The 25,542-nt window shown below is 51.6% G+C and overlaps 4 protein-coding genes and 1 long non-coding RNA gene across 5 annotated transcripts; 4 read left to right on the top strand and 1 right to left on the bottom strand.

The window, feature by feature from the left end:
• Positions 1-8,488: 8,488 nt before the first annotated feature.
• On the top strand, positions 8,489-9,886 carry LOC112872728 (receptor like protein 29-like). Its single transcript, XM_025935794.1, has 2 exons — positions 8,489-9,010; positions 9,110-9,886. Exons 1-2 carry the CDS (start codon positions 8,525-8,527, stop codon positions 9,884-9,886), a joined length of 1,263 nt encoding a protein of 420 aa, XP_025791579.1. The 5' UTR covers positions 8,489-8,524.
• Positions 9,887-10,970: 1,084 nt separating this feature from the next.
• On the top strand, positions 10,971-19,602 carry LOC112872727. The gene is made up of 10 exons (XM_025935793.1): positions 10,971-11,018; positions 11,095-11,146; positions 13,484-13,658; positions 13,774-13,886; positions 13,965-14,188; positions 14,284-14,695; positions 18,199-18,376; positions 18,495-18,607; positions 18,691-18,884; positions 19,016-19,602. Exons 3-10 carry the CDS (start codon positions 13,505-13,507, stop codon positions 19,446-19,448), a joined length of 1,821 nt encoding a protein of 606 aa, XP_025791578.1. The 5' UTR covers positions 10,971-11,018; positions 11,095-11,146; positions 13,484-13,504; the 3' UTR covers positions 19,449-19,602.
• On the top strand, positions 15,481-17,015 carry LOC112878230. The gene is made up of 2 exons (XR_003225664.1): positions 15,481-16,032; positions 16,432-17,015. It is a non-coding gene; the product is annotated as an uncharacterized LOC112878230 (long non-coding RNA).
• Positions 19,603-20,497: 895 nt separating the features above from the next.
• Positions 20,498-23,113, top strand: LOC112875568 (pyruvate dehydrogenase E1 component subunit beta-4, chloroplastic). The gene is made up of 4 exons (XM_025939451.1): positions 20,498-20,733; positions 20,816-20,901; positions 21,034-21,080; positions 21,968-23,113. The coding sequence occupies exons 1-4, from the start codon at positions 20,661-20,663 to the stop codon at positions 22,938-22,940; spliced, it is 1,179 nt and encodes a 392-aa protein (XP_025795236.1). The 5' UTR covers positions 20,498-20,660; the 3' UTR covers positions 22,941-23,113.
• Positions 23,114-23,336: 223 nt separating this feature from the next.
• Positions 23,337-25,418, bottom strand: LOC112877503 (putative cyclic nucleotide-gated ion channel 9). Its single transcript, XM_025941820.1, has 2 exons — positions 24,792-25,418; positions 23,337-24,702 (listed from the first exon to the last, which is right to left on the bottom strand). The coding sequence occupies exons 1-2, from the start codon at positions 25,401-25,403 to the stop codon at positions 23,368-23,370; spliced, it is 1,947 nt and encodes a 648-aa protein (XP_025797605.1). The 5' UTR covers positions 25,404-25,418; the 3' UTR covers positions 23,337-23,367.
• Positions 25,419-25,542: the final 124 nt, after the last annotated feature.

The following is a 25,542-nucleotide window of genomic DNA, read 5'->3' as shown; positions in this document are numbered from 1 at the left end:
AATATGTTGGGAGGGGTATAATTGTCTTTTCCTTTGAACATAACAGCCAACTAACGGAAATGACAGTCAAGGGATTGGAAATTTGAACTGGTGGTGGGTCGAAGAATTTAGATGGCAATGAGAGAAATGCTATAATTTTTAGTGGCCTTGAGGGAATTTACTGAGAAGAATTCTCACAACTTTCATCTAGATCCAGCATAAGGGTGGGGGGCTCAAGCCTCCCTACGTGTTGGAGCTCATGCATTGGAGGAGGGAGGGGTGGAAGAAGAAAAGGACCGGAGGAGAGGAAGAGAGATGATCCCCCTAGTATTATTTCTCATATCCACACTTCACTTCTGGCTATATTTGTGTACTCAGTAGGACTAATGTAAAATGAACTGAAATGTTAAAGCAAGCGTCAAATGGGCCAAGAAAAAATAGGAGCCTAAAATATAAACAATTTGCCAAAGGTTTTAGTTTTAAGCATGAGTTTTGTGAGTCAAGCAAAAAAAATGATCTGATTGTAGCAGAGACAAAGCAATATTTATTTGGGAGAGGTAATCTGTAGTGAGCACATATCTGCAATAGTGAAAGTGAAGGTATCTCAGGCTTAATTTTTACGGAGTAGTTGCTACCGTGTTATGACGATGTATATGTGTATATGAGTACTCTGTCTAGCTAGTTATTAATACATATCGTTTTCAATCAACAAGCGAAATGATCTAGTTTTATTAGTTCTCTTTGTGGCTCAAAACGACAAAACGTATGTGTATTAATAACTGGAGGGAGTATATAACAGCAGTGCTACGTGATCCTAGTCCTAGGTGTATCCGCGCGTGTATGCATGCCACGATACGTATACATGGTAACTCCAACGCACTAATTAATATTACATTCCATATTACAAAGCCTACGCCCTCAAAGTTCCTACAAGGTAGCCCTATAGACTGTAGCCTCCTAGAAGGCTCCTGCCTCCTGCTCGACCTGTCGCCTGATCTCCCTGTTGAAGCGCGCGATGAAATCCTCCACCCTCCTGTTGAGCTCCTCGTCGCTCAGCTGCCAGTACTCGCTCTCCTCCTCCGCCGGCTTGCTGCCCACGGTCGCCGACCGCCGGAGCCCACCTTCCCTCGCGGCCGCTGTTTCTTCCACCGGAAGGCTCCTGGTGCTAGTCACCACCCTTGCCCATGGCCCTGGCTCTGGCTCGGCTAGCGCGGAGCCCTCCTTGGTGGTCGCCAGCGGGATGACATCGATGCCGTCTTCTCCCTGTGCCTCCGCTTTTACCGTTCTGTTCTTGACGGTGCTTGGCTCGACGACTGTGTCCTCTTCTTCCTCCCCTCTCTGGTGGACGGGATGGTTCATCTCGGCGGTAGGCTCACTCCCTGCAGCTTCTTCTTCTTCGTCGTCGCCTTCGATCAACGAAGGCAATGCATGGCCCAAGGAGTAGCTACTTGCCACCCCGCTAGTCATCACCTCTCCTTGGACGCGCCCACCGTTCGTATCCACATCCTCGGCGTGTGGCTCGTCCTGGGACGCCGCCGCCACCGCCAACGGAACCACCGCGTCGCAGCCGATGATGCCCCCCTGCGCGGCCACCGGCGGCGGCTGGGCTGCCGACGCGCAGGGAAGGCCGCCGCCGTCGTCACGGCTGGGACCATCACCGTCGTCGTCGGCCGCGGGCCTAAAGAGGAGCGCGCCGGCGTCGGCGGAGGTGGCGACGATGGCGGCGATGACGCAGTTGGACATGAGGAACCAGAAGGCGGTGTCCCCCGCGAGCGCGGCCGGCGGCGGGCGCAGCAGCGACACGTAGAGCAGCGGCAGCGAGGCCACCAGCGCCGAGACGGAGGCCCTGGCGACGGCCTGCCGCCGCGGCAGCGCGCCCGCCACAGCAGCGGGGAGCATTTCTACCTATCTAGGAGTATCTATCTACGTCGCTCGCGGCGGGATTAATGCCACCCACCGCGACCTGGTGAGCTTGCAGGTGTTTCTTGTGCGCGACTTGGTGTGTGCGTGTGTCGGGTACTCGGGTGCGGTAACATGTAGCTGTCCAATTTATAGGGGGGCTTTGTGGAGTATTCTCTGTAGGAGTGGCACCCTGCTACCCAGCTGAGCTGCCATGTAGCGTTTGGTGATGTGATCTTGTTTAGCTTAATAAAACAGTGGCGTGGTGGTTTTGTCGTCGTGCTCGGGGGGAGGGTGCTTAATGATGACGATGCTGGAGCAGCAACCATGTGTGTCTGGACTCTGGAGAGTGCCAGTGACCTCTGCCCTGTACAGCAAGTAGTGTGTTCCTCACGTTGCGGCACCCAGCCGTGTGCCTGTCAGCCTGTGCGGTATGTCTATGTGTCATGAGGCGGAGGGCAGGGAGGGAGCGAGCGAGCGCGTCCGACCTGCGGAGCAGGGCAACCCCGGGCGTCTCGGTGAAAAAGGCTCCATCGGTGGCCGCACCGGCCGCGAGCCACCGTACCGTGCGCGTGCGCCGGCGGCGGGGCCAGCCACAAATGCTGGTGGCGCATCCGCGTGCCGGCGTGTTGGTGTCCGTCCCATCTCCCGTGGCCACAGGGGTGCCGCGCGCGCCTCGCGAACACGCGACATTTGTTGGACGGACAAATTTGAACCACCATCAGCTATTCAGCTTGCATAACATTCGGTTACGAACCTATACATGTTCTTGGAAATCAAGCGTTACGGCGAGCCCCTGAAAACGTTCCGGTGTTGTATGCACGTTACCTTTAGTACTCTTGGTGATTCGGAGATTTCACGTCCAGTCCAAAGTTGGCAAGGGGAAAAAACAAAAAAAAAGACGATGATTGAACAGAACTTGGATGATACACCACGTTGACTTTCGAGTATACCGAGCACGCTACTCACACACTGATTGCATCGTTAGTATACACGAATACACGATCGAATCAACCACCGTACAGGAACCGCGCGTCCACAGTCAGGCCAAACGCCTCAGCCCACCTGGCCCTGCACAGGATCTTGCTCTCAGGAAAACTAGAGCCTGTGACGTCGTTCTTGCAGTTTAACTACTCTTGTTTAGATTGCAAATTTTTGCAACACGATACTGTAGCGCTTTCGTTTGTATTTGACAAATTTTATCTAATCATGGACTAACTAGACTAAAAAGATTCGTCTCGTGACGTACAATTAAACTGTGTAATTAGTTATTTTTTTACATACATTTACTGCTCCATACATGTGTTCTAAAATTAATGTGACGGAGAGAGAGCGTAAAAAGTTGAAATTTAGAGGGGAACTAAACAAGGCCGTGTTCTCTGCCCAGAACAGCTGCAGCCCGTCCAGCCGCGGGCGCCAATCGGAGCCCTGTACGGCTCAATCAACCGGCGGCACTGATGGCGCTCGGGGCCACCACCTGGCGCGCGACAGAGGAGCCCCTCTGAATTATGCTGTGAGGGCGACCGAAACGAAAATGCAAGGCTTCAACTCTCCAGCAGAGCTCGAGGGAAATGATTCTGCCAGGATGATTGCTGAGACAGCTAAGGGGAACGACCAACAGCAACTCCACGTAAACTCGAGTCTCGAACGACACCCATCGACCTCAGTTTTTCCCCCTTGCTTGCCGCATGTTTCATCGATCTTCGATGAAATGGATCTGCAAGCGTTGCCAGCAATAATTGTGAAATGCTCGTGGTTAATATAGTGTGTGAATCATGAGATCAAGGACCACGCGTTGATGCTGCGTGCAGTGTGCAGAAACAACAAGCAAGCAGGGCTTCAGCTCACTGTTAACTGACATGGTGGGCACTTCATGGGCACCCAAGCTATGCTAGCTTCAGATTCCAGCATCGATGCCTCTTCGTCCTTTCTCGCGAGACGAAATCATGGGGTCATCCTTCAGTCAGCACGAACAATGAGTAGTATGTCCTTAACTTCACAGTGAGTTTACTGTGTTTGTTGTTTCTCTGAGTAATCCAGAAAACGGTCGTCCTTAACTTCACAATGAGAAGCCAATCAATTGGTTTTCAAGTAGATAGTCTCTCAAAAAGGAAAAGTAACATACTAATCCACCCTGGTCAGGCTAATCCATTCCGTCCATTAGAAATCACTGGAAGTTTGATGTGCATCACTCAAACTCCGCTGATTTCCTCGCTACAGGTGGAAAAGCTGCTCGCACAGCTATTCACGCCGCCACGATTAAATTTTGACGACCAACGAGTTGATTGCCTCACAAGTTAAAATGATTAGAAAACGACGGCAGGGGTCAGAAACAAAATGGAACATCAACATCTTCTTTACTGAGAAATGTACTAGCAGATGCTTTGTTCTAAGATCAAATGAGGAGCCAACGACCAATTTGCATCCTCGTTGCTCTCTGTGACTCGGCTGGTGAGTCGAAACAAAAAAACATGTTGCATCAAGGTCTGCATGAAAGCCGCGCTGATCATCTGGTCTGTCTTCAGTGATCCGATAGAAAAAAGGAGAAACTATATTAGAGAGAGAGAGAGAGCAGATGATGATGATGATGATGGGTAATCGGGCGACAAAGTGAACTCCCACTATCTGATTCTGATCCGTAAGCTAGCGCGTCCGAGTATTACAAATTGCATCTTTTTGAAAGGGCAGTTCTATCTCGCAAAGTTGCGGTTTGTCCCGTCCTCTTGGATGTCTATCCATTCTTCCCTCGCATCGCAGGCATGGCGTCCATTTGTTTCGCCGCGTGGGCTGGCCCGCTGCCGAAATGGGAATAGATTGGCGGTGAGCTGGCATGTAGGTGCTGGGCTCGCCCACGTGACGTGGATGTCCAGCGTTGCTTCCCAGTGAAGCCGGGCGCCTGGGGTGCCACCTGTCTCGGCGCCGTTGCCCATGTCACGCGGATTGATTAGTAGCTCGTGCTCGAGTGGACTGAGGGGTCTAGGCTTTGGGGTCAACATGTGCAACAGACCTGGCTTATTATTATTACTCGGTCCCTCTTATAATGGGCCTAAACTTCCATCCAAGAAAGCTGATGTGGGCCTCCTTGCGAGTTGTGCGAACGGGCCGCGCTTACGATTTGTGCGAGCAGCCCAGGGATAGGATAGCGCGCGAATACTGCTGGCTGCTCGCTCGCTCGCTCTAAGGCATCAACACGCGCCCTCCCGGTCGGAACAGCGCACCCGTCCGACCTTCTGCCTGGCGCCTCGCCCTGCCACAGCTGCCGCGGCCGCGCGCGCTCAGCGCTCGGCAGCCGGCAGCTTGCAGAGGAGGCGGGGAGGGGGAGGGGATCACCGGATCAGGCTTCAGGCCGGAGGACGGGAGGAGGGGGTCAGCGAGGTCTCGTGCGCTCAGGATGGAAACGGATCGGATATGTATGGAATCGAATTCGGATAGTATTTTTTACCGTATTTTAACTCGAATAAGGATATGGATTCGGATATTCTCGAATACGAATGTAAAATGGATGCATCGGATTCGGATTTGAATTCAGATATTTACTCGATATATAGGATAACATTTAACTATTTTCTTTATTAATAGTTTTAGAATATGAAACAGTTATATATATACAAACTAAAGTATGATAATATAGCAAACATAGCTTGTTAAAAATAGCTTATTTATCAATAAATATTTTAATAAATGAAATAAGAAATAAAAATATATTTTCAATAAATATATAAATATTTTTAATTAATATATAATAAAAAATTATAAAAGTAATTTCACCTATGAATAGATAAGATATGAATATTTACGAGTAAACTTAATCTTCTTATAATTTTATTATAAAAATTAATAGTGTTGGTTATGAAAAATAAATATAACCTTTTTAACAGTTCTATTGAAAACAGATACAAATTGTATCGGATATTGTCGAATACGGATGTGGAATCGGATAGAGAAAAATAATAAAAATTAGATTCGAATGTATCTATTTTACTACTATATTAAATTTAAATACGTTATGAATATAAATATTAATGTTTAAACGGATGCGAATACCGAACATTTCGGATATCCACGTGCACGATAACCCCCCCCCCCCCCCCCCCCCCGGCGGCCTCGCCTCTGGCCAGTCTGCCTGCCTGCCCGTACCCCCCTTGCCGCCCACTAGCACCCTGCGCCGGCACCGCGCTGCCGCGACGCGATGGCCAGCCAGCCACTGCTCGGCCTGCGGCCCGGCTCGGCTAGGACAAACCTGACTGACCCTGTCCTGCTCCTGCCTCCTGCCCGGCCTGCTCGCGCCTCCTCTCGCCACGCCTTTTCACGCGCACGTGTTTGACCGGGCCGTGGGGCCGCGGGGGGCGCGCGCGTCGTGTGCGTGGGTCAGCTCGCGCACTGCCGGCCTGCCGAGCCATGCGGTACTACAGTACTACTGGCCTACTGGAGCGCCACAGTCGAGAAGGTCGGGTCGGTCTCCGCAGTGGGCTGCGCGCGCCAGGGGGGGCAGGTTTTGCTGCAGTGGCGGCAGCATACACGGGCACGGCCAGCACGGGTCCCTGGCTCCGTCAGGACAACCAGTAGCAGTGCTCCACTGTTCCTGCGTACGTGCCGCAGGGACGCGATCCGAGCCACCCGGACGCTTGGGTCGTACGATGCCAAAGTTTTTTTTTAAAAAAAAGATACGGTGCCAAAGTATACGGGTAGTATATACGTTTACATCGGCGCCTCTAACTCCATACAAAGGGTACCTATGATCAAGGCATGATTGGCAGGTGATATGCCATAATGCCAACGACGAATGAAAGGTCCGTCTTAGACGGCTTATCTGGCTTTAGCTCCGCATGTTTCGTGTAAACTAAGGTACTACAGTTTAAATTTTTTTATAAAAAGAAAGTTAAATTACTTTTCTCAACTACACTCAGAATTCGGATAACCCTTTGAACTATTGCTATGCTCTTTGATTCAAATTACCATCTAATATAATTTATCCTTTTCATTTCGCTATGCATAGGTGGAGTTTTAAGTTGAAATTTTATAAGATGATAGTACACATCATAACACATGTTATAAAAAATATATCATATTTTTTTATTATTTTAATATGATAGGATATTTAATAATAAATTAATTATTGGAGTTAAAATTATATAAAAATAACGATGAAAATATTATAATATTTTTTTAATATGCATTGTGATGTCCATTACTACTCTGTAAAATTTGAAATTAAAAATTCAACTTGTGCATGAAAAAATAAAAAACAAATTGTATTACGGGGTAAAATAAATTAAATAGCATAGTTTGGAAGGTAAATTGAACCAAATTATAGTTTAGAAGGTTATTCAGACTTTCGCTATACTTGGGAGGAGTAAATTGAACTTTTTTTCTTAAAAAAACGGAGATACTAAGTCGTCTAAGGGTGTGTTCGTTTCCTGGGGTCTAAAGTTTAGAGGGGTCACATCAAAGAGAATCTTATCATTTATAAGTATTAAATAAAGTCTAATAATAAAACTAATTGCAGAACCCCAGTGCTAATTCGCGAAACGAATCTAATGAGGTATATTAGTCCATGATTAGCGGATGATTACTGTAGCATCACTGTTGCAAATTATGGATTAATTAGGCTCATTAAATTTGTCTCGCGAATTAGCACCCAGCTGTGCAAAAAGTTTTATAAACAGATTTTATTTAATATTTTTAAATAGCAAGATTCTCTTTGATGTGATGGGTATAAAATTTAGAGGGCTGGAAACGAACAGGCCCTAAGAATAAAATGCTTGATATTCGATGTGTCAAGGTTGGGCAGCCGCTCCCGGTGTCGATTATCCAAGCAAAGCTGTACCCCTGCGCTTGCGTGTTGCGTCTAGCTGCTTGCTGGATCCCTCAGCTATCGCAGGCACTGCTGTATGCCGCGCCTCTGCGCCCAAGTACGAACGCGACGCGCCACGGCGTACGCTGGGCCCGCCGCCCAGGCCCCAGGCCTTGCCGCCGTTGGCGTTCGCGCCGCGTCTTTTCCCCCGCGTTGAATCCAGGATCCGAGCACGGCCGTCCGATCGCGTGCTGCCCACCATCAACCCTCTTTCGCATTCGCAACTCTCTCTTTGATCTGTCACTGGCTCACTGCGCACGCTTCGCTAGTCACACCTGACCCGCGGTCGCACGACCCGGCCGCGACGCCGTTCCTCTGCCACCCTGCGCATTGACCCGTACGCCCCGTGGCCCCCTGGAGCCAGAGGCCTTTAGTAGTAATGACGCTTTGATCCGGTGCGCACACGCATTGCACCGTGGCCATGCGCCTTTCGTTGATTTGTGCCGGACACGCTGGCAGCGCACTCCCCGTTGTTCTTGGAGCTTGTGTCACTCGTCAGTGATCAGTCAGTTCGTCCTCACAAAAATTTTAAAAATGTTTCACCAAAAATGTTTTTGAAAATAGATGTCCTAGATTTAAACACACTACCAGGTGACCTACCTCCCTATGCCCTCGCGCTATACCCCACCCGCAATAGCAAGTACACCACCCGCAATGGCTCCCTCCCTCTCCTTCGCTCTCTCCCTGGCCATCTTGCTCCTGCTCCAGCTCGAAGCCGCCACCGCGCAGCCCGGCGCCGGGGACGCGGTGCCCCAGCTGCCGAGGGCGGAGCTGGCGGCCGTGTTCCGCGTGATGGCGGACCTCCTGGGCGACCCGGCGTGGCCGCAGCTCCACCCGCGGCCCTGCACCGACACGCCGTGGCCGGGGCTCCAGTGCGAGGCGGCCCCCGACGACGCGCGGGTGCTCCGCGCGTCGCGGCTCCACTTCGGGCCCGACGTCGCCACCCCACCCTGCCGGCCCGGGGCCAGGCTCGACGCCGCATCGCTGCGCGGCCTGCCGCACCTCAAGACGCTCTCACTGTTCGGTTGCTTCGCTGGCGCCGGCGTCGAGTTGTCGGCGGCGCTGTTCGCGGGCGGGCCACCGTCGTCGCTTGAGCAGATCGTGCTCAAGTCCAACCCGGGGCTGAGGGGCCCGATACCCGCGACGCTGGGCGGCCTGCGGAGCCTCCGCGTGCTCAGCCTATCGCAGAACGGGTTCGGCGGCGGGATCCCGAGGGAGCTCGCCGGCCTCGCCGCGCTGCAGCAGCTCGACCTCAGCTACAACAACATCACCGGCGAGGTAAAACCAAACGTGCGCGCACGCAACATTGTCTTGTCACGTGTCATGCGATTAAACGTCTGCTCGTTGCTACGCGCGGCGTGACCGCATCACCAGCAGATACCCGAAGAGATCGGAGGGATGGCGAGCCTGACCATCCTGGACCTGAGCTGGAACGGCATCGCCGGCGGCGTGCCGGCGGCGCTGGGGAAGCTGCGGAGGCTGCAGAAGGCGGACCTGAGCCACAACCGCCTCGCCGGCCGCGTGCCGCCGGAGGTGGGTTCGCTGCGGGAGCTGGTGTTCCTGGACCTGAGCCACAACGCGCTCGCGGGCCCGCTGCCGGGCTCGCTGGCCGGCCTGTCTAAGCTGCAGTACCTGCTGCTGCAGGAAAACCCGCTGGGCACGGCGGTGCCGAGCGTCGTCGGCGCGCTGCGGCGGCTGCAGGTGCTGGGCCTGTCCGAGTGCGGCCTGACGGGGCCCATCCCGCGGGCCGCGTTCGCGGCGCTGGGCAGCCTCACGGCGCTGTCGCTGGACCGGAACCGGCTGGACGGGCCGATCCCGGCGACCCTGGCCGCCCTGCCGCACCTGGGCCAGCTGAACCTGAGCCAGAACCGGCTGGCTGGGGAGATCGCGCTGCCGGGGGAGTTCGTGGCGCGGCTCGGGCGGCGCCTCGACGTGCGGGGCAACGACGAGCTCTGCGTCGGCAGGGGGCTGCAGGGGAGCGGCTACCTGGTGGCGCCGCCGTGCGCGGACCGTCGGGACGGCGGCAGATCGCCGGAGGGATCCGGTGCTGCCGCGGCGGCGGCGCCCGGTGGCCGGCGGCGGGGCTACGGTTACGGGGCCGTCGGCGTACTGGCGTGTCACGTTTTCGTGTCGTCTCTGGTGTACCGGTTGTGACGTGATGTTACTTGGCTCGCTCTTCTTGCGTGGTCGTCTGTGCTTAACGGCTAACCGGATGGGACGCGTGTTTTCCTTGGCACGTAGCTGACCTCTGATCCTGCCTGCCCTATGTGGGCGCGCAGCGGTACTCCTCGTTGCTCACTGAAGCATATTTTTTCAAGAAAAAAAATTCTTGATCTAATACTTACTTATACGTGTAGACAATACAAAATGGTGCTGCATTTCAGTACTTACCATTCATATTTCTTCTTTCATAATGACAGCTTGCATTTACAAAGATATCATAAACTTATCTAAAGTTTAACTACAGTCAACTATAGGGATGCCGTAATGTGATAACCCTTCCGATCGGAATAACTTCACGATTCAACAACCTTATTAACTTGCAGTTAGATAATTTTGCCAGTGTGAAGCATTATCTTTTTTTTTCGGATGAAGGTAGTATATGCAACAGAGATAATAAATCACAAGTTACTGCAACAAAGACAATAGGCGCAAGTAACATTATACGTTAATGGAATGACGGTCTTATAAAATGAGACGTGAGATTTGAAGTAAGGTGAAGGAGATGTGAGAGAGAAACAAAAAGGTAATTAGCTTTGAACCCAGTTGTTAAAAAAGAAAGAAAGCTTTGAACGAAACAATCATTGGTCCTCCGGGTTCTATTCGGATTTCAAGAAAAGGTGGAAAGAGAGCATAAACCCCTTCATCCCCTTGCTCTCGGAGTCGGAGCTCGCAGGCGCCGTTCCCCTGCCCTCACCGTCCCTTGGCTATTTTTCCTCGCCGCCGCCGCCTACATTTCTCCATCGCCACCACGCGCATTCCGGCACCACCGCCGCCCACCCGAACCCACCCTTCTCCTCGCAATACAACTGCATAAAACTGACCGCCGCCACTCCGCACCTAGGCCGAAGCCGCAACCCCCGAGCGAGCTAGCTCCAATGGCGGCCGCCTCGTCGTCGCGTGCCGCGCCTTTCGCCGCCGCAGCTCCGGTGGGGCCCGCTGGCTTCGGATCTGCCTGAGGCAAGGCTAGCGCGCTCGGAGCTTTGCTGGCATTGGAGCGGCTTGCCGTTTCGGCTGCGGCGGGGAGATAGCTTCTTGCTGCGGCGGGACGACCAGGTTCGGCGCGGTGCGCTTCCAATCCCACGCTTTTATTTCTCCCTTGGTCTATCACAGGTGTACTGAAGTCTGTTTTCCGTGTGCAGGGGAATTTGGCTTCGCGGCAGGCGGCGGCATCCAAGCCCAGCAGATAAGACCGTAAGAATTCAGCACGCAATTCTCAGTTTTCACTAATTGGTTCCAAAATGGTGCTTCAGTACGCATATACAGAACAAAGAGTTCAAGTGGATCTTGTCTTCAGAGGAACCGGCGAATTGTTCCACTTTACTTTAGGTTTGCTTCCGAGAGTGACTTGATTAGGACTAGTGTGGTACACTAGAGTCAGATATGAATTGGAAGCGGGGAGTATGAAAGCTGCATCATTCTGGAGGGGGTATTGATTTCAACCAATAGCATATGGCCAGATGCTTGTAGGTGGGGTTTAACACTTCAGCAGATTTTAAGCATAAATGTGAAAGGATCGCAGTTAACAACCAAGGTCCCGGTAGCCAATATTGAGGTCAAGCAATTGCTGTCAAAGATATAAGTATTCAATCCAGGGGTTTGTACTTTTTCAAAGAAAAATCATAGGTCATATGATACAAATATTTGGCTACCAGGACATGGGTATTCTCTTGGGAAGGTAGAAGTGGTTGGCCATAAAATAAAAAACTAGAAACTAATGATCTTACAGAGTTTCTGTATTAACAATTGAATTTTCCTTCAAGTTTTTATCCAGCCCTTATCATCACTTCAGAACATAGATGCCAATTTCGTACAGAAAACAGTCATACCTCAACTACCAGCATTCACTATGGCCCAGTGGTCACCTTGAAATTGTTTTGGCTTCTGGCTCCCCCTAGTGGCATTTTCTTACTTTGCAATGACTTAACGATTTCATATGCTAAGCCCATAATCACAATACAAAAGAGATAAAGTGAGTACAGAGGATATAATAGGAAGGTTTAAATAATTTAGGTGGGTCCAGAGGTCTGAGGAACTTTCGATTCATAATCCTTTCTTGTTATCTTAGATGTTGTTGGGTATTTTTGAATACGTTCCTTTGCACAATATACTCATAGTTCTATCATTCTGAAATATCATAACGTAGGATCTGCTGTGGCATGTTGGCTTATATATACTGTAAGATCTGAATAACAGCTTAGGGCTGCATCTGCATGCCTTTTGATTTATCCTTTCATGTCAAGGTATCATCAACTTAGTTTGAATGTGCATATACCTCATTAGCGACTTTATACCTGTCCCACCTCCCAAATCTTCTCCCATTTAGGCTTTGATTATAGGTTTACTATTTTGCTAGTGATGAATAGTGATGTCTTCTTATAGTAGAAGCACAAAACTGCACTGCAAAATAAAGATCAACCCTGTCCTGTTATTTTGTCCTTAATCATCTAGCAAATTTTTCGGTTCCGAAAATGGCCGGCAGCTAAACCTACTCGAAGTGTGTATCGTGCGTCGTGATCGAAGGTGGCCTGGCACACAATGACTTAAGATTTATACTGGTTCAGGCAAATGTGCCCTACGTCCAGTCGGGGGTCGGTCGGATGTATTGTTTGAGCCCAAATGCTCGTGAGAGTTGGGGAGTTACAAGCTTTCGAGTGGAGGATGAATCTCTTGGATTTCGGTCCCCTTTCCTAGGCGGCTGACCCTCCCTTTTATAGTCCAAGGGGGGTCTACTTTACAGGGGAACTAAGGGTAAGAAAAGAGAGAGAGAGAGAGAGAGAGAGAGATCCTAACCCCACCGGTCGGGGTCGTCAGCTCTGTCAGTCGGAGTCCTTAGACGGCCACCGTCCAAGCCCTGTCTCGCGGTGTGGCCGTCACGTTCCTTCCCTGTATATCGCATTCCGTCGGTCGGGGGCGGGTGTGCGCCAATAAGTACGGTACGGCAGTCACACCCCGTCCTTGGCGCCATGCCCTGTCACTCCGTCGTGTCATGATGACGTTGTGCCCCGTCCCTTCGTGAGGACGGGTAGGTGGAATAGCGTCCCTTTGCTGTGGCAACAAAGGGGGACTGTAGCCCCGTGGAGGGTGGTTGGCCGTGTACGGCAAGTTGACTTCGGCATCCACCCTTATCCTCAACACTTGCTCTTGAGGACCGTCAGTGCGCAAGGCCTGGCCGGCCCCCAACCTCGTCAGTCGGGGGCAGCGACATGTGTACGACGGAGTCCGATCGGCCCCTTAGTTCAGGACCATGGTATGGACCTAGGCCCTGGTCGTCCACTCGGTCAGGGACGCGGGTCGAGGCTCCTGCCGACCGGCCGGCCGGTCGGGACCGTGGGCCTGGAGGAAGTCACGGCCCAGGAGGGCGGTCGTTTGATCCATGAACAGTCTCAAGCTATCCAGAGTGCCAGCGGGAAGTGGGCTCGCTGACCCGTCAAAATTACACTAATTGCCCCCTGTATCATCACATAAGCTGCTCGATTCGTCTTCTCTCTCCTTGCAATTTTATGGTATTTTGTATCTTATCACCTGCAGGTTATTGTCACAGTGCAGAATATGGCTTCCAAGATTCAGCGCTTGTCCTTCATTGCCATTACAGTTTTTGCTTCACTCCATCCTTGCATGTCCACTGGGTTCCGCCATGAGCTCTCCAGCTGGACCACTGGCATTGCTACGTGGTATGGTGATCCTAATGGTGCCGGAAGTGAAGGTAATAGTCGTATAACATTTCTCATGAAAGAATATCTGTCATCACAAATTGCCGTATTATAGCTCTTCTCAGAGCGGTGTGTGGCTTGTAATAGTTATTCTGATGCCCTTTGTAGGTGGTGCATGTGGGTACCAGTATGCTGTCGACCAACCACCATTCTCGTCCTTGATTGCTGCCGGCAGCCCTTTCATCTACGATTCTGGAAATGGGTGTGGTTCTTGCTACCAGGTGCGTGTACTCCTTGTGATCGAGGCGATCGCATGCTGCATTTCTGCCATTATAAATTTGGAAATGCTGATTCATCAGGTGGCATGCTCTGGCAATCAAGCTTGCTCTGGTTACCCTGTGACTGTAGTCATCACCGACCAGGGCCCTGGTGGCGGTCCGTGCCTGAGCCAAGCAAGTGATGGCATGTGCCTAAACGAGGGAGCCCACTTCGACATGAGTGGGACGGCGTTTGGTGCCATGGCAAAGCCTGGATTGGCCGATCAGCTCCGTGGTGCTGGCATCCTACAAATCCAATACACTCGGTATGCCGCTCATTCAGGACATGGCTGCTTGCAACCACCGTTACAACTTATTTGTGTTGACCTTTGTCATGACCCATGCACATATGGATGTACAGGGTGCAGTGCGAATGGCCTGGAGTGGATGTAACCTTCTCTGTGGACTCCGGTTCGAACCCAAACTATCTGGCCGTGGTCATTGAGTATGAGGACAGTGATAGTGACCTATCGGCCGTGGACATCATGCAGAGCTCGACGGGGCAGTGGGTTCCGATGCAGCATTCGTGGGGTGCAGTGTGGAGGCTCAACTCTGGCTCCACCCTTCACGGCCCGTTCCATATCCGCCTGACTTTCAACTCAGGCAGGGTGCTCATCGCCAGCAACGCCGTACCTGCAGGGTGGAACGCCGGCATGTCATACCGGTCAGGAGGCGTTGCAGTGACCAGGGCCAGGCCCAGGAGTGCTGGCTGCCGGGGCTACAAGGCGGCCGGTGCATTTAGCGATCTGGTGTATCACCTTCTGTTGTTTGTGGTATTGGCGTTGTGAATTCTGATGCAAATTCAGCTTTCGTAGTTTTGGGATGCAGATTAGGGACCCGGATGGACTTAGTTGTGTATTTAGATATTTTCTTGTAGCTGAGGCCTAAGATGATGGAGTACCCGTGGTGTTGTGGGCGTTTTTGTTGTGGTCTAGTTTCTGTATGCAACTAATCTGGTTTGACAATACCCATCCATGTAAAGCGTTTCATGAAACTGATTGAGTTGGTTAAGCAACCTGGCTCCTATTTCCCAAGGGACAAGGAGGACAAATTTCTGATTCTTTCTCCGGATAGTAGTGAGCTCAGATACGCATGTTTTGAATTGAAAGTTTGGGTTTATAGGTTAAAGTTTGAGATTCAATTTTTTAATGTGGAAAAACCTTTAGATAATGGAGTGAAGTCAGTTCACGTTGGAATATGGAACTGCGATAGATTGGAAAGCCAAGTTAAAAAAAAGATTGTTACAACTTTTTAATGCAGATGTAACTTTATTCTGACGTCTGTATAGAACATGAACCAAACCGTTCATAGTCATGATTGGATTTGCTTGGCAAGTCAGGACAAGAATCGTTTTTGCCGACTTGCCGTCCTTTTAACTAGTCTATTATCCTAGCTGTCGTGTAAGCTTTCTTCTCTCGAATTCTCTTCCTCGATGTTGAATTCCGGGTGGTCGGTGGTGACGTGGCCGCCCCGCGAGATGACTGATGCTGAGAGACTATGATGGCACGCATCATCACCTCCCATCCGAGCCATTCCGAGGCAAATGCGAGTCACTTTCCAATCTCCATGCCATGTCTGGGTTTTTCCAACAAGGGCAAGCATAAACCCTGTTCCCACTCCCCTCGTTCTCTCCCAGCTCCGGCCTCCGCTCCCGCCACCCCAGCCCCCACCACTCGGCGCTCGCTCCTCCTCGTCCCGCCGCCGCTGCCTGCATTCCACGAAATCAACCACCTCTATTCGAGATACAACACGTGCCATCGCCGCCGCCACTCCACTCCCCGGTGGGGACCAGGTACCTGGCCCCCAGGCGGCCGGGCCCCGACGCCGACCGACTCGTCGCTGCGCGCCCCGCGTCCCCGGGCGGCGGGAATTCGGAGGCTGTTGGTCCGCCGCAGGCACAGCTGGCGCGCTCGAGCATCAAGGCTCGCCTCTTGCTGGATTCGTTCCTGACGTCTGCCGGCATTGCGGTGCCCGCTGCAGCGACTGCGGTGGGGGGCGGCTAGGTCTGCGGCGGCTCGGGCTGGTGGCGTGCGCGTGGGTGCGTGCGAGCATTGCGGCTGCGTGCTCTGCGCTGCTTTTTGACTTGGTATCAACAGCCAACAGCCTACAGGTAAATTCTGCTCTGCTGCTACTATTGTGTTGGGGATAGTGAAATTCAGACCATGGTCGCTTCAAGTCCATCGGGTAAACCTTTGGAATTCTCTGTGTCATCTCAGCTATGGTCATCTGTAACTGCGTCAAAATTAACAATTCAAGTTCCACTGTCGATATAATACAGGCATACAGCTAGTCAGCCGCTTCTTTTTCAGAGGAACCAATTGGGTCGACTCGGCATAGGTTAATTTTGATCTTGATAACTCAAGTTCGAACTTCGTTGGGCCTAGGGTAGTTTTACACCTTAGGCAATTTGTCTCAGATATGATTTGCAATTTGTAAGTCGGTAGTATACAAGCCTGACCATTCCTGGGACAGATTGTGCATTTAGCTGATAAAAGAAGGCACCACATAGTTTGCTCTCAGGTGAGTCTAATCTTTGCAAACGTATGGTTCAAGAAGGTCTGGATCGATTCTGTTCAAGCCTTCAAGGCGATGCGGCTAGATGGTGAATGTCAAGTTCTTATCGCAGTTAGTGACCCAAGCTAGTCCTACCTCAGATCAGAAATTGCTGTCGAGGTATGACCATATGACAGCCAAACTAAAGTTGTTCTTTTTTCTGAGAGTTGCCAAATTACAGTTATGAAGTTTCGGATACAATGATTCGTGTGACTATATCATGTGACCTATAAGTTTTCCATGTAAAAAGAAGAGACAGAGAAAAGGGCATGTGCCGGCCATGGTCAGACTGGGAATCTGTGAGCCAGATATGGAGTCTATGGCATGGTGATAAGCTAGAGCATCCTGTAGTTTGCTAGCAATAGAGAGTTAACTAACTGACTGAGTGTGATGTTTTTTCCCCAATTTTTTTTGTTTGGGAGATGTTTGCACTGTAGTTTTACTGATTGGAGGCACACAGGTTGGTGTTGAAATACTTCTATCCCTTGGAAAATGTTGTGAGGAAAACTTGAATGGAAAAATGCAAAATGATTCTCCGGATCTAGCACAGTAACTAAACTGTCTTGAATGGGTCAACATGTAATTTGCATCTAGTGCAAAGAGTTAATCTTAGACTCTCTGAGGAAGTAAGTTAATTATGTGAATGATTGGATGCTTTTAAAAGGTGGTATATCAACTTATCCGCATAGTGCTTTGACTCCTTATGCCTGAATGCTGGGTGAGGCTATCATGAATCATGATTCAAAATTTGTGCAGAGGTTAAAATTGTTAAGTCAATTGATCAGGAGCAGCTAATCCTTTGATAAACCATGGCTAGATAGAGCACATCACTCTCTGAGAATAATGAAGAAAATACTCTCAGAATGGGTGGTTAACTTCTGATTGCCACCTTATCATTATAATTTTTATGTACAGGTAAGGAAATAATAGATTAGAGTTAATATATGTATCTTTCCCCTAGTGATTTACGCTAAGTAGAAAATCATTGATAATTGGGATTTACCAGACCATTTATGTTCACCATATTCTACACTACTCCATAGGAGATCTCTTTAGTAACTATGACCTTGCATGACGCCTACAAGCATTATTTTTTATCTGCAACCACCTGGACTTCTCAGGTTATCGTAGATATTTTGAAGCATTGGCCTCTATCTAACAGAGGCAAGGTGATACTACAGTACAGCTGTACAGCATTATGACAAGAATGCAAGGAGCATTGCGAAATTCCACTCCATATTTCCATCATATCAGCTTTGAAGCATTAGATTTTATCAAATTTAACAAAATTATGATAATTCATCATGTAAGGATGCTTGCTGTGGTCCATTGGCTTAAATACTGTAAGCTCTCCTTGGTTAGCAAAAGAAAAAAAAAGTAAGGTCAGACTAGCAATTCAGGACCTCATGCAAGCATTTTGGTTTGATGAGAACTGGATGCCTTCTCATACCGATTTGGTTTGATAAGATGCTCCCAAATTTACACCCAGCTGGCAAGGGTTTATTGTCTTGCTGCATGGCAGGGCATGGGTGACAATGCCTTTATGTTAGAAAAACTGCACTGCAAGATCCTGTAATCCCCAAGGAGAATCGCTGCCTGTTCTTGTACCTACGTCCTTACACAAACTGTCCATCACACAGTGAAACACTCTTCTCAGTACGCTAATATTCTCTGTCGCACCCTCCCAGTGCAAGTCCAGTGTCTTTCGCCTTATCAATGGTAGCTACTTATCACAGGGTGTAGTCATATGGCCTCCAAGCTCCAGGTGTCCTTCATTGCCATCACAGCTTTCGCCTTTGTCCTCCACCCTTGTGCATCCATTGAGTTCCGCCGTGAGCTCTCTGGTTGGTCCAATGGCATTGCTACATGGTATGGTGCAGCTGATGGTGCAGGAAGTGACGGTAAGAGCTTATCAAAAGTCAACGCATAATAGTCACCAGTTAATACCATGTATTACCTCTTTCAAACTGGCGTGCCTTATAAAGTAACTTGCATGAAATTTTCATTCACATGTTGCAGGTGGCGCGTGTGGGTACCAGAACACTGTCGATCAGCCACCATTCTCCTCCATGATTGCCGCTGGCTGCTCTTCCATCTACGACTCTGGCAAGGGCTGTGGTTCTTGCTATCAGGTGTGCATGTATACCTTAGCGGTTGAGAAACCATGTGTTAACGTTCGCGCAATCTGTAATTTGACACTTGGAAGATTCATTAGGTGGTGTGCACTGGCAATGATGCTTGCTCTGGTAACCCGGTGACGGTTGTCATCACCGACGAGTGTCCTGACTGCCCGTGTCCGGATGATCAGGTGCACTTCGACATGAGTGGGACAGCATTTGGTGCCATGGCAAAGCCCGGCCAGGATAGCCAGCTGCGTGGCGCCGGCGCCATCCAAATCCAGTATACCCGGTACACACACAATGCTTGTTTGCTTACTGGAAAGCGATTTGCCACGAATCCTCTGTAACCGCCCTGCGATTTTTCAGCTCTATAAACGCTATGTGATGTGCTAACAAAATCTTTACCCTATTATTGTACAGTGTGCAGTGCCAGTGGCCTGGAGTGGACGTCACCTTCTCCGTGGAGTCTGGCTCCAACCCGAACTACCTGGCTGTGCTCATCGAGTACGAGGACAGCGACAGCGACCTGGACGCCGTGGACATCATGCAGAGCGGGACGGGGCAGTGGGCGCCGATGCAGCAGTCGTGGGGCGCCGTGTGGAAGCTCAACTCCGGCTCACCCCTCCAGGGCCCCTTCAACATCCGCCTGACCTTCAGCTCCGGCAGGGTGCTCGTCGCCAGCAACGCCATACCCGCGGGATGGAATGCCAGCGTGGCGTACCGGTCAGGCGGCGTGGCCGTGTCGCGGACCAGGCCCAGGAGCGGCGGCTGCCGGAGCCACGACGCTGCCGGAACGCTGCTGAGCAGGTTGGTGTATCACCTCCTCGTGTTGTTTGTGGCATTGAAGCTGTGAACTGCGATGTGATGCATTTCTGGTGGTTGTGTTGTGTCATTGTGTGAGGGTTGCTGATGGTTCTGCCAGTCCGCTGGCGCTACTCTCCGTCCATGTAAATATATGCTGTATGTTTCATGAAAACTGGCTGTCTTGATTAATGATTTTGGTGGTATTGCCTGAGAGTCGATATATTACAATCAAAGGAGAAGAAAGATAGTACACCAGGATCCTTTATCTGATGAAGAGGAACTCCTGTTAAAATTGGAGTTCTTGTGGAGCTCAAGAACCTGAAATGGCTGAATCTCTCAAGAAATTTCCTCCATGGCCATATTCCAGATATAGTTGGCAGTATGGGTTCAACTTGATCTCTCATGGAACCAGCTTTCTGGTGTGATTCCTCAGAGCATGGCATCGTTGCATTTACTAAGCCATCTCAATATGTTTTTCAACAATCTCTCCGGGAATACACCTCCGGGTTCTCAGCTTCAAACTCTCGGTGATGAAGATCCATACATGTATGCAGGCAACAGCGACCTCTGTAGCCCTCTTGTTCTTGAGTCAATTGAAGTTGCAGGACAAGCACACCGATGGTTATTTCTCATCTGAGATAGTTAATCAATAATCTGCGACATCATCATCCGGCTACAAGTGAAGATTGGCCGCTTATGATGTGTCATTTTGTCGCCTTGAATTTCTGCATGGAGCCTGCAATCTCGATTTATTGATTTTGGCAAAGGGTGTAATCTTGCTGTTTCTTTGTGTTGGAACAATTAAGTTACACAAGCTTGACTGATGGGTGATGGCAGTAAGCAAAAGCCGCACTTGGTGCTTGCTATCACCATGTAACAAACTAATTGAAGGTGCTTGTCACTTGTTCAAGTGTATTTGACCCCAAGTGGGACGAAGTCTTTTGTGCTAGTAATCTGATTTCGACCGTTTGAAATTGAAAGTCCAAAGTTCGAAATCTATGGGCCGAAGAAGTGGCCCACCAAATCGATCCATCTCCTCCGTAGTGTGTACAGACCCCGTCCACAGGCCACAGCCCATCTCCGCCCGCCGCTTCCCCCTCCTCTCCTCTCACCGTCCGCCCCTCCCGCCTCGTTCTCTCCGCCGCCGCCTCCGTTCCTCCTCCATTCCACCGCGCAGCCAAACCCAAGCTCCTCCTCAGCCTATAAACGCAAACCTTACCGCCGCGGCCACCTCTGCGTTCCGAGATCCCGATCCCCGACAATGGCGACCGCATCCTCGCTGCGCGCCGCCGCCCCTTCCACCGCCCCCTGTGCAGCTCTCAGATCCACCTCGAGTAGGCCTCTTTGCTCCCCAAGCGCCGGATTTGCATCGGATCCCTTGATGAGATTGTGGTTACCTGCTTCGTGTGTTCGCAGCTGCAGCGGCGAGGAGCGTGCGCGTGGCGCCGGCGCCGGCGGCGAGGGCGGGACGCGTCCGGCTTGTGGCGCGTGCGGCGGTTGCAGTTGCGTGTCCTTGCTTTGATTTGATTTTTTTTTCTTACCTGTTTACCTTTGGTGGCGACGTGCGCGGCGCGTCGGCATCTGTTGCTGGTGTGCTGAACTGTTCTTTTCTCCGTGCGTGTTCTCTTGTGCAGGCAAAGGCAGATGCGCCGTCGAGCGCCGCGGCCTCCAAATCCGACGGGTAAGAACGTTGCACTGCTTCTTGTCCATGAAGTATATATGTACTATTATTAGCTAAGTACTCAATGGCGCTTCGGGATCTACACAAAACCAACGAATTAGTTTCGTAGTAATTCTCATCTGTGGCGATAGGCAAATTTGTACAATGGACTTTGCACAACTTAGAACTTGATTAGGATTTGTTGACTTGTGTGTTAACCGCGGCCACAATGATGTAGTTATCTTAGATTAGAACATCTCCCAAAGGGGTACACCACATAATATTTGCTGTAGAGTTTGGTTGCAGTTTTTATTTTAAGTCATTCATCACAGACCAACTATTCTCCTCTATTCCCTGTCGGCATAATCTCTCCTTCTTCCAAATAATTAGTGCAAATAGAGGCACATGTTCATAGGCTCAGCTGGACAAGCAGCGGGGAATAGAAGTCACTGAAGCTAACCATGGTACAAGACTCTTGCTGTAATTAAATCAGATCATAAGTACCACTTCAACAAATAATGCACCAATGCCCTAAATTCAGCAATTTATGTGGCAATTAATGTCATTCTGTGATATGTGATGTACTATGCATGCATAATTAGCCATTTATGTGGAATTACTTGCTGTCATATTCTGTAGCTGCTATGTCACTTCTATGTGCCTATGTGGCACTACACGTTGATTTGCTTGCATGGTTAGCAATATGTTAGAAACTCTAATAATCTTTTGCTAACTGTTCCTGTTTCTCCTGCAAATGGAGTTTTTCTCTTGTAACTCACCTATGCTTTAAACTTTATGTATGTAAAGACTGACTATTAGACTAATATTTGGCTACACTTGATCTTTAATATCATGATTTCTTATGTGCTCAACTGCATATTCTTAATTTTACTCACTTTTCCTTTCAGTCATGAGGTCTTGCTGTTTGAGGCTCTTCGTGAGGCCTTGATAGAAGAGATGAAACTGGATCCAACAGTGTGCGTGTTTGGTGAAGATGTTGGTCATTATGGTGGTTCTTACAAGGTGACAAAAGGTTTGGCTGATATGTTTGGAGACCTCCGAGTCCTGGATACCCCTATTGCTGAGAACTCATTTACTGGCATGGGAGTTGGAGCGGGAATGAAAGGGCTGAGGCCTGTTGTTGAAGGCATGAACATGGGCTTCCTGCTCCTTGCTTACAACCAGATCTCAAACAACTGTGGCATGCTTCATTACACTTCTGGTGGCCAGTTTAAAATCCCACTCGTGATCCGTGGCCCAGGTGGTGTTGGTCGGCAGCTTGGCGCAGAGCACTCACAGCGTCTGGAGTCATATTTCCAGTCTATCCCTGGCCTGCAAATGGTTGCCTGCTCAACTCCTTACAACGCTAAAGGTCTGATGAAAGCCGCCATCAGGAGTGAGAACCCTGTGGTGCTATTTGAGCACGTCCTTCTGTACAACCTGAAGGAGAAAATCCCCGACGAGGAATATGTGCTCTGTTTGGAGGAGGCTGAGATGGTGCGGCCTGGGGAGCACGTGACCATCCTCACGTACTCGCGTATGAGGTACCACGTGATGCAGGCTGCAAAGACTCTGGTGAACAAAGGTTACGATCCAGAGGTCATTGACATCAGGTCGCTGAAGCCGTTCGATCTGCACACAATTGGCAACTCCATCAAGAAGACGCACCGCGTGCTGATCGTGGAGGAGTGCATGCGCACAGGAGGGATCGGTGCAAGCCTGAGGTCGGCCATCATCGACAACTTCTGGGACTACCTCGACGCCCCCATCATGTGCTTGTCATCACAGGATGTGCCGACGCCATATGCTTCGACCCTGGAGGATGCGACCGTGGTGCAGCCTGCCCAGATCGTGGCTGCGGTCGAGCAAATCTGCCAATAGGACGGCTGATGAATGTGTTGGAATCGTTGCTGCCATGAAATATTTTCTGTTGTGTTCGTTTGGCCATATAGCTAGGCATTCGTTGCGGTACAGGCTTATAGCCGTTCTGTTTGTATTGAGATGTATACTTGAAAGCATTGCTGGATGGAGTGGATCTTGTTCTTTTTCTGCGAGATGCTGATTGCTTAATGCTGCAATGGTTTGAGCAAGTCACTATTGGCAGAACATCCTCTTACAAACAGGGTAAGAAGAATTAGCTTTCTGATTGGCACACAGCACTAACAAATGTTTCAATATTCTACAGTTAGTGAGAGAGTTGAATCAGAGTTCCATATGCAACAAGCAGAAATACTCATACTACACCAGAGATCAAACATCACTAGACAACGTTTTGCCACCAGTAATTAAGCTACGCCCTTCAAACCCGTCAGTAATCGTCGCGCCCGAAGTCGGGCTCCCTCGGCTTGGGCACCGGCATGAGGAGCTCGTTGACGGCCCCGGCCCGCCTCGACCGCTGCCGGTGCACGCCGCGCAGCGCGTTGGCGGCGAAGCGCGACACCAGTATCGTGGTCCTGATGCTGGACTTGCCTTCTTCGTTCTCCAGCTCCTCCTCCCTGCGCCGCAGCTCGGCCGCCTTGCGCTTGAGGTGGCGGCGCCAGGCGGCCTGGATGTAGGTGGCCGCCCAGGTGCGCCACTGGTGCGAGTAGAACCGGAACGTGTGCTGCACCGCCTTGCTGTGCATCCGCCGGAACTGGCCGGCGACGAACTTGAGCTCGTCGGCGGGCAGCGCGAAGGCCTCGACCTCGGAGAGCGCCCTGACGGTGCGCGTGGAGGAGGGCAGGCAGACGCCGGCCTTGGGGTCGAGCGCCCAGGTGAGGAGCTCCTCGCCGCAGAAGTCTCCCTCCTCGAGCAGGCTGCGGTTGTAGAACCCCGTGCGGCCGCCGTCGGTGGTGATGCTCTCGAGGCTGCCGCGGATGATGAAGACCATCTGGTCGACGGGGTCGCCCTCCCGGATGATGTAGGTGTGCTCGGTGCAGAGCGACGGCTTGAGGCGCTCGCAGATGGCGTCGAGGAGGCGCTCGTCCATGTTGGCGAAGAGCGGGACCCGGCGGACGAGGCCGAGGCAGAGGTGGCGCTTGATGTCGCGGCGGAGGTCCTTGGGCAGGTTCTGGACGAGCGCCTCCTCGTCGACGCCGTGCGTGTTGAGCCACTTGTACTGGTCGTAGCGGCGGACGCGCTCGCGGAGCTCCGGCGGCAGCAGGCGGTGGTGCATCCACTGCTCCGAGTCGCGCTGCTTGACGCGCATCTCCTCGAGGCGCACGGTGAGGGACTGGAGGTAGGTCTGGATGTTGCCGATGAGCATGGCCATGAGGATGAGGCCGAAGATGGCGAGCGCGATGGAGAAGAGCGCCTCCCCGGTGTAGATGCTGGTCTTGAGGCCCTGGCCCAGGGTGCTCAGGTTGGCGAGCCCCCACCAGAGGCAGAAGAGCAACTTGGAGGCGGTGTCCTTGGACTTGAGCACGCTGGACTCCACGGCCGACGAGTAGATGCCGTAGTTGAAGGGGGCGCGGCCGTCCTTCTGGGGCTCGCAGGTCTCGTTGATCACCTGCCGGGTGATGGTGCGCCACTCCAGGAACCCCAGCTGCCGGTCGTTGCCGCAGTACATGTAGATGCGGTTGCAGCCGGGGAACTCGTTGCACGCGTCCCGCCAGCAGTCGCTCACGCGCTCGATGGACAGCAGGTACCAGAAGGCACCAACGATCTGCAAGTGAGGACCTATCTATCTGAGGTCGCGGCCGATCGATCTGCAATGGAGATACGGGAGAATTGCTGCTGGCTGCTTGCACGTACGTGGCTGGCCAGCAGGTACCAGAGGAGGTAGTAGGCGGCGCCGGCGTAGGCGGTCTCGGCGAAGGCGCCGCTGCTGCGCTTGAGCTCCGAGGAGATGGGGTAGATGCGCACCACGCGCGGGATGTACTGGATGAAGACGATGAAGAGCAGCCGGTCCTTGGTGTCCAGCACGGCGGTGCCCCTGGAGCGGTGCAGGAAGTTCCAGATCACCACCTGCGGGAACGGGAGCACGGACGTGATGTCGGCGGCGAAGAAGCGGCGCATGTAGCGGCGCGCGATCTGCGCCGTGTCGATCACCAGCTCGCCGCGGCCGAACACCCGGGACGAGGGCTTGATGTAGGCAGTGCGGAACTGCAGCGCGATGCGGACCAGGAAGAAGAGATCCACCACGCTGCGCACCACGGCGGTGGCGATGGCCAGCCACCGGTCGATGCCCACGCACAGGTTGCCCTCGTCGGTGACCATGGGCAGGTAGAAGAACATGGGGTCCACGGCGATGGCCACGATGCATGAGATGAGGAACGCGCGGTTCAGGCGCACCAGCATCCGGTCCTGCGGGTCGAAGATGCGCCGGGAGGTGTTCTTCAGGTCCTCCTGGAACACCGCCGCCATCGTCGCGCCCGCGCGGATCGACCGCCCGATCGTGCGCAGCTGCGCCGACCCCTGCGTGATGACGCCGCGCGCCAGCGACTCCGTCGGCGCGAACCGCCGCCGGGACGCGCTGACGCCGGCGCCGGTGCCGACGCCCGCA

The sequence above is a fragment of the Panicum hallii genome, chromosome 9 (assembly GCF_002211085.1).
Source record: "Panicum hallii strain FIL2 chromosome 9, PHallii_v3.1, whole genome shotgun sequence".
NCBI lineage: Eukaryota > Viridiplantae > Streptophyta > Magnoliopsida > Poales > Poaceae > Panicum > Panicum hallii.
This window is presented reverse-complemented; position numbering and strand designations above follow the sequence as displayed.